The sequence below is a fragment of the Symphalangus syndactylus genome, chromosome 20 (assembly GCF_028878055.3).
Source record: "Symphalangus syndactylus isolate Jambi chromosome 20, NHGRI_mSymSyn1-v2.1_pri, whole genome shotgun sequence".
NCBI lineage: Eukaryota > Metazoa > Chordata > Mammalia > Primates > Hylobatidae > Symphalangus > Symphalangus syndactylus.
In genome coordinates this window covers 16667726-16681337 of record NC_072442.2, presented here as the reverse complement: position 1 = coordinate 16681337, position 13612 = coordinate 16667726, and the positions used below count along the sequence as shown (strand labels likewise).

The 13612-nt window shown below is 42.7% G+C and overlaps 1 protein-coding gene across 8 annotated transcripts in view; it reads left to right on the top strand.

Moving 5' to 3' along the window:
• USP32 (ubiquitin specific peptidase 32) overlaps positions 1-10493 on the top strand; it is a 244540-nt gene extending 234047 nt beyond the window's left edge. For all 8 annotated transcript variants that reach the window (XM_055257787.2, XM_063628464.1, XM_063628463.1 and 5 more), the window contains 5 exons: positions 2063-2254; positions 4270-4558; positions 5972-6396; positions 7086-7178; positions 8305-10493. In XM_055257787.2, the coding sequence (XP_055113762.1) occupies positions 2063-2254; positions 4270-4558; positions 5972-6396; positions 7086-7178; positions 8305-8478 (1173 nt within the window). In that variant the 3' untranslated portion in view covers positions 8479-10493. The remainder of the gene's footprint in view (positions 1-2062; positions 2255-4269; positions 4559-5971; positions 6397-7085; positions 7179-8304) is intronic.
• Positions 10494-13612: the final 3119 nt, after the last annotated feature.

Here is a 13612-nt window from a genome sequence, read left to right as displayed (position 1 = left end):
TATGTTTTTTATCAGCCTTCTTTCCTCCCTGCCTTCATCTAGCACTGTAGCCTGTGTTCCACAGAAAATATAGTCAATAAAAATCAACATTCTTTACTAGCTTACTCTAATTTGTAGTTGGCCATAAAGTATTCCTGGTAGAGATAATAGAGATAATATTTCACCGGCTATGAGAAAAGAAACACTATTGTATATGATACACCCCTTTTCCTACTCATTCCAACAACTATGATACAGCATGTTTCCTTTTGAAGCACATCGGTTTTTTCCTTGAGTGACCAGTTCAAAAGATGATGACAGTTAATACCTTGTTACTACAGAATTTGTACTCAAAAAAGAAGTCTATAACCCAAGTCCAAGCCAGATTTCCTTTTCTAAAAAAAGAATTTTCCTCTAAGTTCCCCTTTTTAAATGAACTCTTTAGCCTGGATAGTTATGCAGTGCTAGAACCTTAATTGCACGATAAAACCCAGCCTTGCTAGTTTATAGCAGCATTTGACAGCCTCGTAACTCTCATACAGGGAAAAAGTCTCACCTGAAAACCCATTCTAAACTGAATATCTTGAGCTGTGCCAATTTGTATTCCAGGCAGCCTAATGTTCCCATCATGAGTTTCAGGAAGAGAAATTCATGGAGGAAGTTCACCACTGGAAGGGAGGAGCAATAAATAGGATGGGTGATGGACATACGTGACGTTTGCCACAGAGAGGCAGTCAGTGTGGGCCTTGTGGTCGGAGCTCTGCTTTGGGACACAAATATGTACTGTGTGAAGTCTCTTGGTAGCATTCATAACCCTGGTGCTTCACCCACCTTCCCATACATTAGAGGGACAAACAGAGGGATCCCAGCCCTATGGTTCTTGATTGTTTGTCAGGTAGCAGCCAGGCATGGAGAGGAAAAAATTGTTTCTTTTCTGTTGCACTCTAGATCCTTCCTTCTCTCCTTCTTCTTCATTCTACACCACCCCCAACTTACATCCCTGCACCCCGCCCATTCTTTGCTCTCTCTCCTTTCTTATACTTAACTCCTTCTTGCTCCACAGCCTAACATGCTGATTAACAGGACCCCAAAGGTTTGGGTGGGTATTAGGGGCCTTCTCAACAAAAGCAGCACACTCTTTTGAGCTTGCTCTTCCATTTGTTGCCATCTCAGATAAAAAGGCCCCATGAGGGAGGAGACAGATAATTATAGGCTTGGTATTCTGATAACTCTGTGTTACATGGAATCAGATGCAAATGAGTTGTACCCTGTGGGGTTGCATGCTCTGCTGTGTTGTCTTCTCGTGGTGAGCTTTTCTGTGCCCTTATTTCATCCAGCTCTAGTTTCTGTGTTTCATGTTATTTCTCCTAGCCTCTGTAAAGTCTGCAGCATACTAATAATGCTCTGGCTTTCTGATTAAAAATAAATGGCTTACTATCACCACCCCTGGCTTGAGGGCCAGCTCACATGTAATCCCTTATAGGATTCCAAAGTTGTTAAATAATGCAATTCTTTTGTTTTTATCATTTTGAAGCATTCAAAAATTTTTCAAGAAAAGCTATGGTCATATAAATAGAAATTTTATCCAGAATGTTACTGATGTAACATTTGTGAATAAATGTATAGGTGCTGTATTTGCTCAGACTCTAGTTTGGGTTGTGTTTTCTTTTCCCTTTTTTTTTGAGACACAGTCTCTCTCTGTCATCCGGGCTGGAGTGCAGTGGTATAATCACAGCTCACTGCAACCTCTACCTCCCAGGCTCAAGCAATCCTCCTGAGTAGCTGGGACTACAGACATGTGCCACAATGCCCAGCTAATTTTTAGATTTTTCTTTTACAAAGACAGGGTCTCACTCTGTTGACCAGGCTGGTTTCGAACTCCTGGACTCAAGCAATTACCCCACCTTGGCCTCCTAAAGTGCTGGGATTACAGGCGTGAGCCACCATACCCAGCCAGTTGTATTTTCTTTTTCCATATATAGAGTAAAATAAGGGTGAGTGACCGAGAGGTTGATGCATACCTGGATCACCACTTTAAATGCCTTCCCACACACCCCTTTCCTCCTGTTCCCTCTACCTGCAGGTTGTGGATGAGCATGAGAGTGTGGAGCAGAGTCGGAGAGCGCAAGCTGAGCCCATCAACCTGGACAGCTGTCTCCGTGCTTTCACCAGTGAGGAAGAGCTAGGGGAAAATGAGATGTACTACTGTTCCAAGTGTAAGACCCACTGCTTAGCAACAAAGAAGCTGGATCTCTGGAGGCTTCCACCCATCCTGGTATGTTACAGTCCTGCCTCTGAGAGAGCAGGAATCTAGCATAAAAGAAAGAAGACATGAACAAACAGGAGGTTTTGTTATTTTTGAGAATAAGACCTTTACTGCAGCACTGTTTAAAACACTTTCTGTACAAGGTTTTTATGTTGAATACAAAGATGAATCTTTCTACAAATATTTGGTAGTTCCTTTTCCTAAAGAGCTTATAATCTAGAAGAAGAGATCAATCATGTAGACCAGTAACTGCAATTCAGTGCAATGTGAGAACTGCCACAAGGGGTACAACATGGTGAATTTGAACTTCAGGAGAGGGTGAACTTCTGGCTCTGTGGAGACAGGAAGCTTAGGCTAGCCCTTTGTGGACTCTAGAAGAGCAACTGAGCCTGGAGCCCCCAACACCCACTGCACATAGTCATGTGGCTATGGCACACTGTTGAGTGTGTGTGCACAAGCACACCAGTGCACTAGGGCCTGTGTGTTCTTTTAGGTTTAGTTTACTTCTACCTTCTCCCTTCCTGGATTAGGAGACCGTCCTGTTGTTTGTCAGGAGAGTTTGAAGTGACAAATCTTCCTGTTCATTAAGATCAGTGTTAACTGTAAGGTACTGGCATATTTTAATCAGATATTTATATGTATTTTCTTTTTTTTTTTTTTCTTTTTTTTTTTTTTTTTGGAGACAGGGTCTCACTGTGTCACCCAGGCTGTAGTGCAGTGGTGTAATCTCAGCTCACCGCAACCTCCACCTCTTGGGCTCAAGTGATTCTCTTGCCTCAGTCTCCTGAGTAGCTGAGATTACAGGCACGCACCACTACCACCCGGCTAAGTTTTGTACTTTTAGTAGATACGGGGTTTTACCATATTGGCCAGGCTAGTCTTGAATTCCTGACCTCAGGTGATCCGCCCACCTTGGCCTCCCAAAGTGCTGGAATTACAGGTGTGAGCCACCATGCCCAGCCATATTTTCTTATTCTATTCATGTCTCTGTCATACTACTCTGTGAAGCTGAATGTAGGTTTTTCTTAGACCAGAACAGCTTCCCAGGGAATGATGCACAAGAGATTAATAACATTGGTTGTTAGCTAGCTCCACAGATAGGAACTAGAGGGAAGGGGCAGGCTTGGAGACAAGGTGGGTGGGGAGGAGGGGGAGACTTTTTTTTTTTTTTGAGACGGAGTCTCACTCTGTTGCCCAGGCTGGAGTGCAGTGGCGCGATCTCAGTTCACTACAAGCCTCACCTCCTGGGTTCACGCCATTCTCCTGCCTCAGCTCCCTGAGTAGCTGGGACTATAGGCGCCCACCACCACGCCTGGCTAATTTTTTGTGTGTTTTTAATTTATTTATTTATTTTTAGTAGAGATGAGGTTTCACTGTGTTAGCCAGGATGGTCTCGATCTCCTGACCTCATGATCCACCCACCTTGGCCTCCCAAAGTGTGGGGATTATAGGCGTGAGCCACCGCGCCCAGCCGAGGGGGAGACCTTTTAAAAAAAATTGAGGTATAATTAGCATACAATTGAAAGCATAGATTTTTAATATCCAGTTTGATGAATTTTAACAAGCATATATTTTCATATGATCATCACATAAAACAAGCAGAGCAGTCACGTAGACCAGTAATTGCGATTCAGTGTGATGTGAGAACTGCCACAAGGGGTACAACATGATGGATTTGAACTTCAGGAGAGGGTGAACTTCTGGCTCTGTGGAGAGTGGAAGCTTAGGCTAGCCCTTTGTGGACTCTGGAAGAGCAACTGAGCCTGGAGGCAATACCCACTGCACAGTCCCGTGGCTGTGCCACACTGCTGAGCTGAGTGTGTGTGCACAAGCACACCAGTGCACTGGGGCCTGTGTAGAGGCCTTTATGAAACCATATTTTTGAAATCTTTAAAAAATAATGAAGAGTAAATGTTCTGTTATATATTCCCAAACATTCACATGTATTTGACTTGTTTTTTCCATGTAAATTTTGTATCTTCAGAACCCTTTAATGCGGATGTTTTCTACCTTTACTTCTCCAGATTATTCACCTTAAGCGATTTCAATTTGTAAATGGTCGGTGGATAAAATCACAGAAAATTGTCAAATTCCCTCGAGAAAGCTTTGATCCGAGTGCTTTTTTGGTACCAAGAGACCCGGCTCTCTGCCAGCGTAAACCACTCACACCCCAGGGGGATGAGCTCTCTGAGCCCAGGATTCTGGCAAGGGAGGTGAAGAAAGTGGATGCGCAGAGTTCGGCTGGGGAAGAGGACGTGCTCCTGAGCAAAAGCCCATCCTCACTCAGCGCTAACATCATCAGCAGCCCAAAAGGTGAGGCCTGGGGGCCTTATGCAGGTGCTTTCTTGGGACTCCTGTAGGCTACATATGTTTCTCTGTCTTCTGTTCTGGAACATTAGGTTGGTTGGGTGGAAGAAACTTATCTGGAATCCGACCTATCTGTATTTGAGCTATGTAAGTTTTAGCAAGAGATTCAGCCTCCCTGAATCTATTTTCTCATCTGTAAAATGGAGATAATGCCAGGTTTACAGAGTTGAGAGTGACGCATGGACAGTAAAGCACTTCACACAGTGCCTGATATACAGTAAACAGGAATGGTAGCTGCTGTCTTATCCCCTTATAGCAAAAGTTCTGAGGTTCCCCATCTTTCAGGGGGTCTAGAGGATCAAAACTCTTTTTTTTTTTTAATTTATTTTATTTTTTATTTTTTTGTGACAGGGTCTCACTCTGTCACCCAGGCTGGAGTGCAGTGGTGCAACACAGATCACAGCTCACTGCAGCCTCGACCTCCTGGGGTCAATCAGTCCTCCCACCTCAGCCTCCTGAGTAGCTGGGACTACAGGCATGCACCACTGCACCTGGCTAATTTTTGTATTTTTTGTAGAGATTGTACTTCACCATGTTTCCCAGGCTGGGCTCGAACTCCTGTGCCCAAGTGAATCTCCTGCTTCACCTCCTAAAGTGCTGGGATTACAGGTGTGAGCCACTGTGCCTGGCCCAAAACTATTTTCATAAAAATACTAAGACAATATGTGCCTTTTCACTTTTATTCTCTCACAAATGTACAATGGTGTGAGAGACAACATGACATTGAATAATATCGTCACTTTGACAGTGAAGTTCTGTGCTAATGTACTTTTTCATTCCTCAGTTTTAATTTCTAATATGGGAAATATTGATAGATAAAATTCACATAAAAGTTCTAAAGGTTCTCAATAATTTTTAAAGGTATAAAAGGGGGTATGGGTAAGAGGCTATAACCAAAAAGTTTAAAGCCGTACAGGATTTTTGTGAGACATAGAGGTAACAATGGACAGCAAGAAATTCCCAGTACCATGCCTAACAATAGGAAGTACTCAGTAAATGGTGGTCACATTTTTTGTCTAATTTTACAAAGGAGAGGAATATGTATTTGGAAAACTCCTTACTCTAATAATTGGATTTTTTTTTCAACTGAATCTGACATAAATCATCTTTCTGCTATTTTCTGAGTCCCTATAATGTACTTTACATTTTCAGGACATTGTTGCTTATAGGGACTTGGCATTGAAGAAGACAAAAATGTAACTTACTGGCTACATAATAGGAACTAAAGAGTAGCCAGTCATGACTCCCGTCTTTACCTTTGTGTGTACAGTTGTAAAGCTAACCTCAGAGTTAGCATTTGGGGCTGGCTTACTTTGTGGCATTTGGATTTGTGAATCTTTTCTTCTGTCCTGTTCACAGGTTCTCCTTCTTCATCAAGAAAAAGTGGAACTAGCTGTCCCTCCAGCAAAAACAGCAGCCCTAATAGCAGCCCACGGACTTTGGGGAGGAGCAAAGGGAGGCTCCGGCTGCCCCAGATTGGCAGCAAAAATAAACTGTCAAGTAGTAAGGAGAACTTGGATGCCAGCAAAGAGAATGGGGCCGGGCAGATCTGTGAGCTGGCTGACGCCTTGAGTCGAGGGCATATGCTGGGGGGCAGCCAACCAGAGCTGGTCACTCCTCAGGACCATGAGGTAGCTTTGGCCAATGGATTCCTTTATGAGCATGAAGCATGTGGCAATGGCTACAGCAATGGTCAGCTTGGAAACCACAGTGAAGAAGACAGCACTGATGACCAAAGAGAAGACACTCGTATTAAGCCTATTTATAATCTATATGCAATTTCGGTAAGTGGTTTATTGTACGGTTTTCAGAGAGTGGTCTGTGTTTTGTTCACTTGTCTTCACGTATTCATCAGCAAGTATTTTTTTCAGGTCCTGCTTATTTCCTAGCATTGAGCTTAGTGATAGACAAAGTTAACATAGAAATCATGGCCTGCCCAGGTGTGGTGGCTCACACCTGTAATCCCAGCACTTTAGAAGGCTGAGGCAGGAAGATCGCTTGAGCCCAGGAGTTTGAGACCAGCCTGGGCCCCATCTCTACAAATAATTTTAAAATGGAGTGAGGTATGGTGGCATGTGCCTGTGGTCCCAGCTACTTGGAAGGCTGATGCAGAAGGATCACCTGAGCCCGGGAGGTCAAGTCTTTAGAGAGTTGTGATCGCTCGACTGCACCCCAGCCTGGGTGATAGAGCAAGTCCCTGTCTCAAAATAATAATAATAATAATAATAATAATAATAATAATAATAATTACAATTATAAAATGATTGCTTATCCACACAAGACTTGGAGCTTATGACTTTTGTATTTTGCTTTTTGCTTATTTTGGTTTTAGAAAAAAGTTAGAGGGTTCTAAAATATTTTTCACCTACTGATCATTTACATGATCAGTGTTCTCCTGCTCAGATCCTAGTGCTATACCCTGACCATAGTACAGTTAACTGCTAACATACCTCCACTCTCTTATCTCTTACAGTGCCATTCAGGAATTCTGGGTGGGGGCCATTACGTCACTTATGCCAAAAACCCAAACTGCAAGTGGTACTGTTACAATGACAGCAGCTGTAAGGTAAACATTCTCAATCTTTGAATGAAAGTTAGAAACAGAATATCAACAGAACTGGGGAACATTTGTTGAAATAACGGACTATCTCCTGAATAGGAAATAGATATTTCTGTTAGAATCAATATATAGATGCTGTAAGTATTAAAGGAACAAAAGTGATATGCAGAGTAGGGAATGAAAACATGAGTAGTGAGGAAAAATAAAGAGTTAGTCGACCAGGTGCAGTGGCTCATGCCTGTAATCCTAGCACCTTGGGAGGCTGAGGCAGGCTTAGGAGGTGGATCACTTGATGTCAGGAGTTCGAGACCAGACTGGCCAACATGGTGAAACCCCATCTCTACTAAAAATACAAAAATTAGTTGGGCGTGTTGGCGCCTGCCTGTAATCCCAGCTACTTGGGAGGCTGAGGCAGGAGAATGGCTTAAACCTGGGAGGTGGAGGTTGCAGTGAGCCAAGACTGTGTCACTGCACTCCAGCCTGGGCAACAGGGCAAGATTCTGTCTCAAAAAAACAAACAAAAAAAAAAAGGAGTTAGTTAATGCAAAAAGCTCCTATCTTCTAGACTGTTAGAATTTGATGGGGTTGGGCCGAGCGCGGTGGCTCACGCCTGTAATCCCAGCACTTTGGGAGGCCAAGGAGGGCGGATCATGAGGTCTCAGGAGATCGAGACCATCCTGGCTAATATGGTGAAACCCCGTCTCTACTAAAAATACAAAAAAATTAGCCAGGCGTGGTGGCACGCGCCTGTAGTCCCAGCTACTTGGGAGGCTGAGGCAGGAGAATCGCTTGAACCCAGGAGGCAGAGGTTGCAGTGAGCTGAGGTCGCGCCAGTGCACACCAGCCTGGTGACAGAGCGAGACTCCATCTCAAAAAATTAAATAAACAGAATTTGATGGGGTTTTAGGTCATTCTTTTTTGACTTGTCTATGGTCAAAATATTTTCCCCAAAGCAAACATTGGAAATAATGGGGCTCATTTTAAAGGGGCAGGTGTGAGACAGCCAAACCAGTGAGCTTATTGGAAGCAATCAGGTTTAGTAATTACAGAGGGTTGGTCTTCCCTTTCCTGGCAAGGATTTAGAGCCATAGTAGTGATGGCTTTTTGTTAAAGGTTTTTCTTGCCCTTTCAGGAACTTCACCCTGATGAAATTGACACCGACTCTGCCTACATTCTTTTCTATGAGCAGCAGGGGATAGACTATGCACAATTTCTGCCAAAGACTGATGGCAAAAAGATGGCAGACACAAGCAGTATGGATGAAGACTTTGAGTCTGATTACAAAAAGTACTGTGTGTTACAGTAAAGCCACCACTCTGGCTGCTAGACAGCTTGGTGGTGAGGGAGATGACTCCTTGTAGCTGACATTTGGCAAAAGTGTCACTGAAAGGCAAGCTAAATGTAGTTATTTTATCCTGTGACCCTGAAGCACAAAATAAAAATTCTAATTAAAATAGTTAACTTTAAGCGTAGTAATCATTTTATTTTGAAGTCTCATACAAGCTCTCCAATAAAGAACCTTCAGGCAGATCCCACCATTAGCCTGTAAACAAAAGGTTTGGCACCAGCCACCTGGGACCAAATAAGAATTCAGTTGTGCTTGTCAGATATGAACAAATATGTAGTGAGTATAGAGTTTACCAATAATCATAACAAATATTAAAGATTTCCTTGGAGTCAAAGTAAAAAACAAAAAATTATAATGTTGTCTAGGGATGACATGATATGCTACCTCCTTTTTCCTGAAGTTTTATTCCATTACATTGACAAGATGGAGAAAGCAAGATCATGCAGGTGCACAAATGATTCTTACGGCATGGACGAGGATTTTCCCATTTATTTTTTAAACTGTTTCCATACCCTTTCTTTGTCTTTCTTGCTTTTTGTTTTTGCCGTTGTGTTTATGTTTGAGACACAACCAGTCATTGGTGGCAGGGGCATATAGTGGTCAGTCTGAAAGGGAGGCTCTCTTAAGAGCTATGTGCCTTCCACCCAGAGCCTTGTGGGAGACCCAGTAGAAAGAAAAAGCATCCTGGGAAATCCAGCTACCATGGCCCTCCCAGTGGAGGCATCTTACATTTAGGATACTTCAAGTACCCTCAGAAATGTATTCTGCACCCCCGGCCCCACCCATGCTGAGGGAAGGGGAGCAGTTGCCAATATTTGCACCATCTTCACATGCACCTGTTGCAACAAGAGCTTCTGGGAAGGAAAGCGGCATTGGAGCTAGATCACGTTTCACAATTAGTGGTTGTTCTTTTCCGTGTTTGTCTTGCACTTTAAAAAAGAGAGAACACATGCAAATGAACTTGCTTGTGTGTATTTGATGGCTCTAAGGGCTATAAATTACAAACAAAACACATCCCAGACATTAGGAGTTCATAAGTGTATTTAATGAAATTGGTGGTTTTAGGAAGTCAACTTTAGTTTTGCTTTGTTTGCATGTCCACTAATTTTTTTATTTTGATATTTGTCTTTTTTTTTAATTTTACAGTAGTCGTTGAAAATTATGTTTGTTTGCTTACTTCATTTTTTTCTCTAATCAAGACTGGAACAAAGTATAAATATTATTTATTTCAGGTAGCTTTTTTTGTGTAGTTTTTTAATATATACTTGAAGGAAATGTTTCACCTTATTTTTGGTCTTTCTTTCTTCATTTAGACCCTGCAAGTTGATTCTCATTGTCAGATTCCACTACCCTTTCTTCCTCATAGGTAGTAATTACCAATGTAACTAAGCATTTGTGTTCTGATATCTGAGGCCAGTAACTATTAATATCTAGTTCTCAGAGCATTTGGAAAGGTTATCTTAAATGGCTACCTAAATTGAAATCCTTTTCAGAAAAAATATAATTGCAGGTAGGTAGGAGTGGCCTAAATTGTCTAATGTAATAAAGTCAGACAAAATGCATACTTTATAGTTTCAAGATTTTCAGTATATAAAATCTGTCCATTCCCATTAAAAAGTGGAAGATTTTAAATAATTTCTTTACAGATGTTTTATTTAAGCAGGTAGCACAATCTACTAATGTTGTTTGATCTGTGTTTGTTATACTGGTTGTAATTAATTTTTTTAATTCATGAACTAGCAGAAAATTTATTAAATTAACTATTAACTACATTCACCTTGTAAATTACTGTATAAAACTTGTTGACAATGCACTGACTTTAGAAAGATGTTAATGTACATAAATAGAGTGTAAATAAAAGTGTTGATGTACTGAAATATGAACTGTATAAAAAGTATTGGTAATTGTATATGGGGTGTACCTGTTTATCTGTAACTATTATCCAAACAAATTAAATACTGTGGATGCCTCTATGTGCTGTTTTTCCTCATACAAGTAAACACAGAAAGTCAAATTCTTCAGCCTCCCTCTCTGTGATCCTGTTTTAATTCTCTTACTTGAATAATTTCTTTCTGACTTACAGAGGGGATGCTTCATCTCTGAGGCTGGAAACTCTGTAGCGCAGGATTCCCCAACTCCTGGGCTACATACCAGTACCATCCATGGCCTGTTAGGAACCGGGCTACACAGCAGGAGGTGAGTGGCGAGCTGTATTTAGAGCCGCTCCCCCTTGCTCCCATTACCACCTGAGCTCTGCCTCCTGTTAGATCAGCAGCGGCATGCCATTCTCACAGGAGAACAAACCCTGTTGTGAACTGTGCATGCTAGCAGTCTAGGTTGTGTGCTCCTTATGAGAATCTAATGCCTGATGATTTGAGGTGGAGCAGTTTTATCCTGAAACCATTCCCCCCATCCCCCCAGTCCGTGGAAAAATTGTCTTCCACAACACCAGTCCCTGGTGCCAAAAAGGTTGACAACCACTGATGTAGAGGGTAGAACAAGATCCCTCCAGTGACCAGGTGACTTTAAACATGGCTCACATCCCTTTTAGAAAGTTATGGCAGGGAAGCAAGTAGAGAGCAGGTGGTAAACTGAGGATTGGTGCCTACATTGGTACCTACAGTGGGTCCTACAGTCATTTTTGTGCAGATCAGGAGATGAGGTGAAGAGAAGGAAAGCTCATTTGCATAATGCCTTGAAATGACCCTAGGTTTCTAGGGGGCACTGAGAAACCAGAGAGGTCCCTAGTTGTCCATCTGGGAGATCCAAGAGACAGTTGGCAGTGTTGAGAAGAGATGAAGGTGACAGCTGTAGGTCCTTCACCCTCAGCTTCTATTTGTTCACCTATAAAATTAAAATACCTAACACTCAGGCTTGTAAGAATTAAATGAAGGACACAAATGCCTGGCACAGTTGCTTGGTAAGTGCTCAATCCAACAATATTCAGTCCTATTTTACAAAGAGGGTTTTTTTTGTTTGTTTTGTTGTTTGCTTTTTTAACTCCTTGCTATTCTGATGCTAAAAGAGTTTAATAGTCCTCTGTTCACATTTTCCAAAAACAAGAATACACATTAAAAATGTATAAAATGGGCCAGGCCCAGTGGCTCATGCCTGTAATCCCAGCAGTTTGGAAGGCCAAGGCAGGCGGATCACCTAAGGTTGAGAGTTCAAGACCAGCCTGACCAACATGGAGAAACCCCATCTCTACTAAAAATACAAAATTAGCCGGGCGTGGTGGTGCATGCCTGTAATCCCAGCTACTTGGGAGGATGAGGCAGGAGAATTGCTTGAACCCGGGAGGCACAGGTTGCAGTGAGCCGAGATCACGCCATTGCACTCCAGCCTGGGAAACAAGAGCGAAACTCCGTCTCAAAAAAAAAAAAAGTATAAAATGAAACATGTTGAATCAGCAGCAGTGGCAGCTTGTTTAAGGAAAGGAACAAACAAAATTAATATAGAAAGTCAAAAAATGAAGCACAACTCTTTTTTAAGTGCCAGTCTGTTTTTAGGTTTCCTTTTTTTTTGAGATGGAGTCTCGCTCTTCGCCCAGGCTGGAGTGCAGTGGCACGATCTCGGCTCACTGCAAACTCCACCTCTCGGGTTCACGCTTTTTTTTTTTTTTTTAAATAGAGACAGGGTCTCTGTTGCCCAGGCTGGAATGCAGTGAGGTAATCACAGGTCACTGCAGCCTCGACCTCCCAGGCTCAAGCAATCCTCCCACCTCAGCCTCCCCAGTAGCTGGGACCACAGATGTGTGCCACCACACCCAGCTAATTTTTGTATTTTTTGTAGGGATGGGGTTTCACCATGTTGCCCAGGCTGGTGTCGAACTCCTCGGCTCAAGCTATCTGCCCACCTCAGCTTCCCAAAGTGCAGGGATTACAAGTGTGAGCTGCCATGGCTGGCCAAGGCTGTCTTTTAAAAAGCTAAAAATGGGCTGGTTCAAGACCAGTCTGAGCAATATGGCGAGACCTCATTTCTACTGAAAAAAAAAAAAAAAATCAGCTGGGTGTGGTGGCCCGTGCCTGTAGTCATCCCAGCTACTCGGGAGGCTGAGGTGGGAGGATCGCTTGAACCCAGAAGGTCGAGGTTGCCTTGATTATGCCACTGCACTCCAGCCTGGGTGACAGTGAGACCTTGTCTCAAAAAGCCTCGGAAGGACTGGCCTAGGGAGATGGGCAAGCATTTTGTTTCTAGTTTCTGAATGGCCCTGTGCGTTGAGAGAGGTCTTCGGCCTCCCAGCCTCTCTGGCTGAAGGTGGCGATTCTGCATGGAGTCCCTCCACCACTTGGTGGCGTTGCTCACAGTGACTTCTTACTTCTAAACACCATTGAATTGGAGCAAGTAGATGATTTGCCACATTTTTCCCAGCTAGTTTGGAGGCTGAATATAGAGTTTTAGTGGGACACACCAGAATGTGTAAGTTGGGGAGTGGCGATCCCAGTTTCTCTTGATAATGTACCAACAGCTTCCCTAGTATTGAAATCACAAAGTCAGAAATGCACACACCTCTATGATCAGAGATCCATACAGGAGAGAGCAACAAAAAGAGGCCTTTTAAGTTTGCCAGACTTCCTGACCAGTGGGAAGCAAGAGAGTAGGCAAGTGTGCAGCAGTCACAAATCCAGGCCTATAAGAACCTAGTTGGGAATAGAATGTAAGAGAATGGAGAGTGATGAGGACTATAGTGTGTTCTAGGCACATGCCCATCTAAAGGCTCCATGTGACTGTTGTCCTGCAGGCATGTGGGCCCCAGTGTTCACCAAAACTTTTTTTTTTTTCCCATGAAGAGAAGCCAGAAACCCAGATATTAAAACAAAGTATCCAGTTTAGAAGTGTTGGTAAATTTTTTTAACTTTGAACATTGTGCTGCCGAAAGAAGGTATCTAAAAGCCAGGTACAAACCAGCAGTTCATGCCCTCTGGTGAGCAGAAAGGTCATAGACTTTGAGCCCATTATGTCGGAGGTCAAATTCTATTTCTGCTGTTGCAACAGCTGTAAACGAAAGTTTTCAGATTTCTAATAGCCAGTGAAAATACCACTTTATTTCCAAAGGTTATTAAAAGGAATAGATCATGTATGTAAGTCGGCA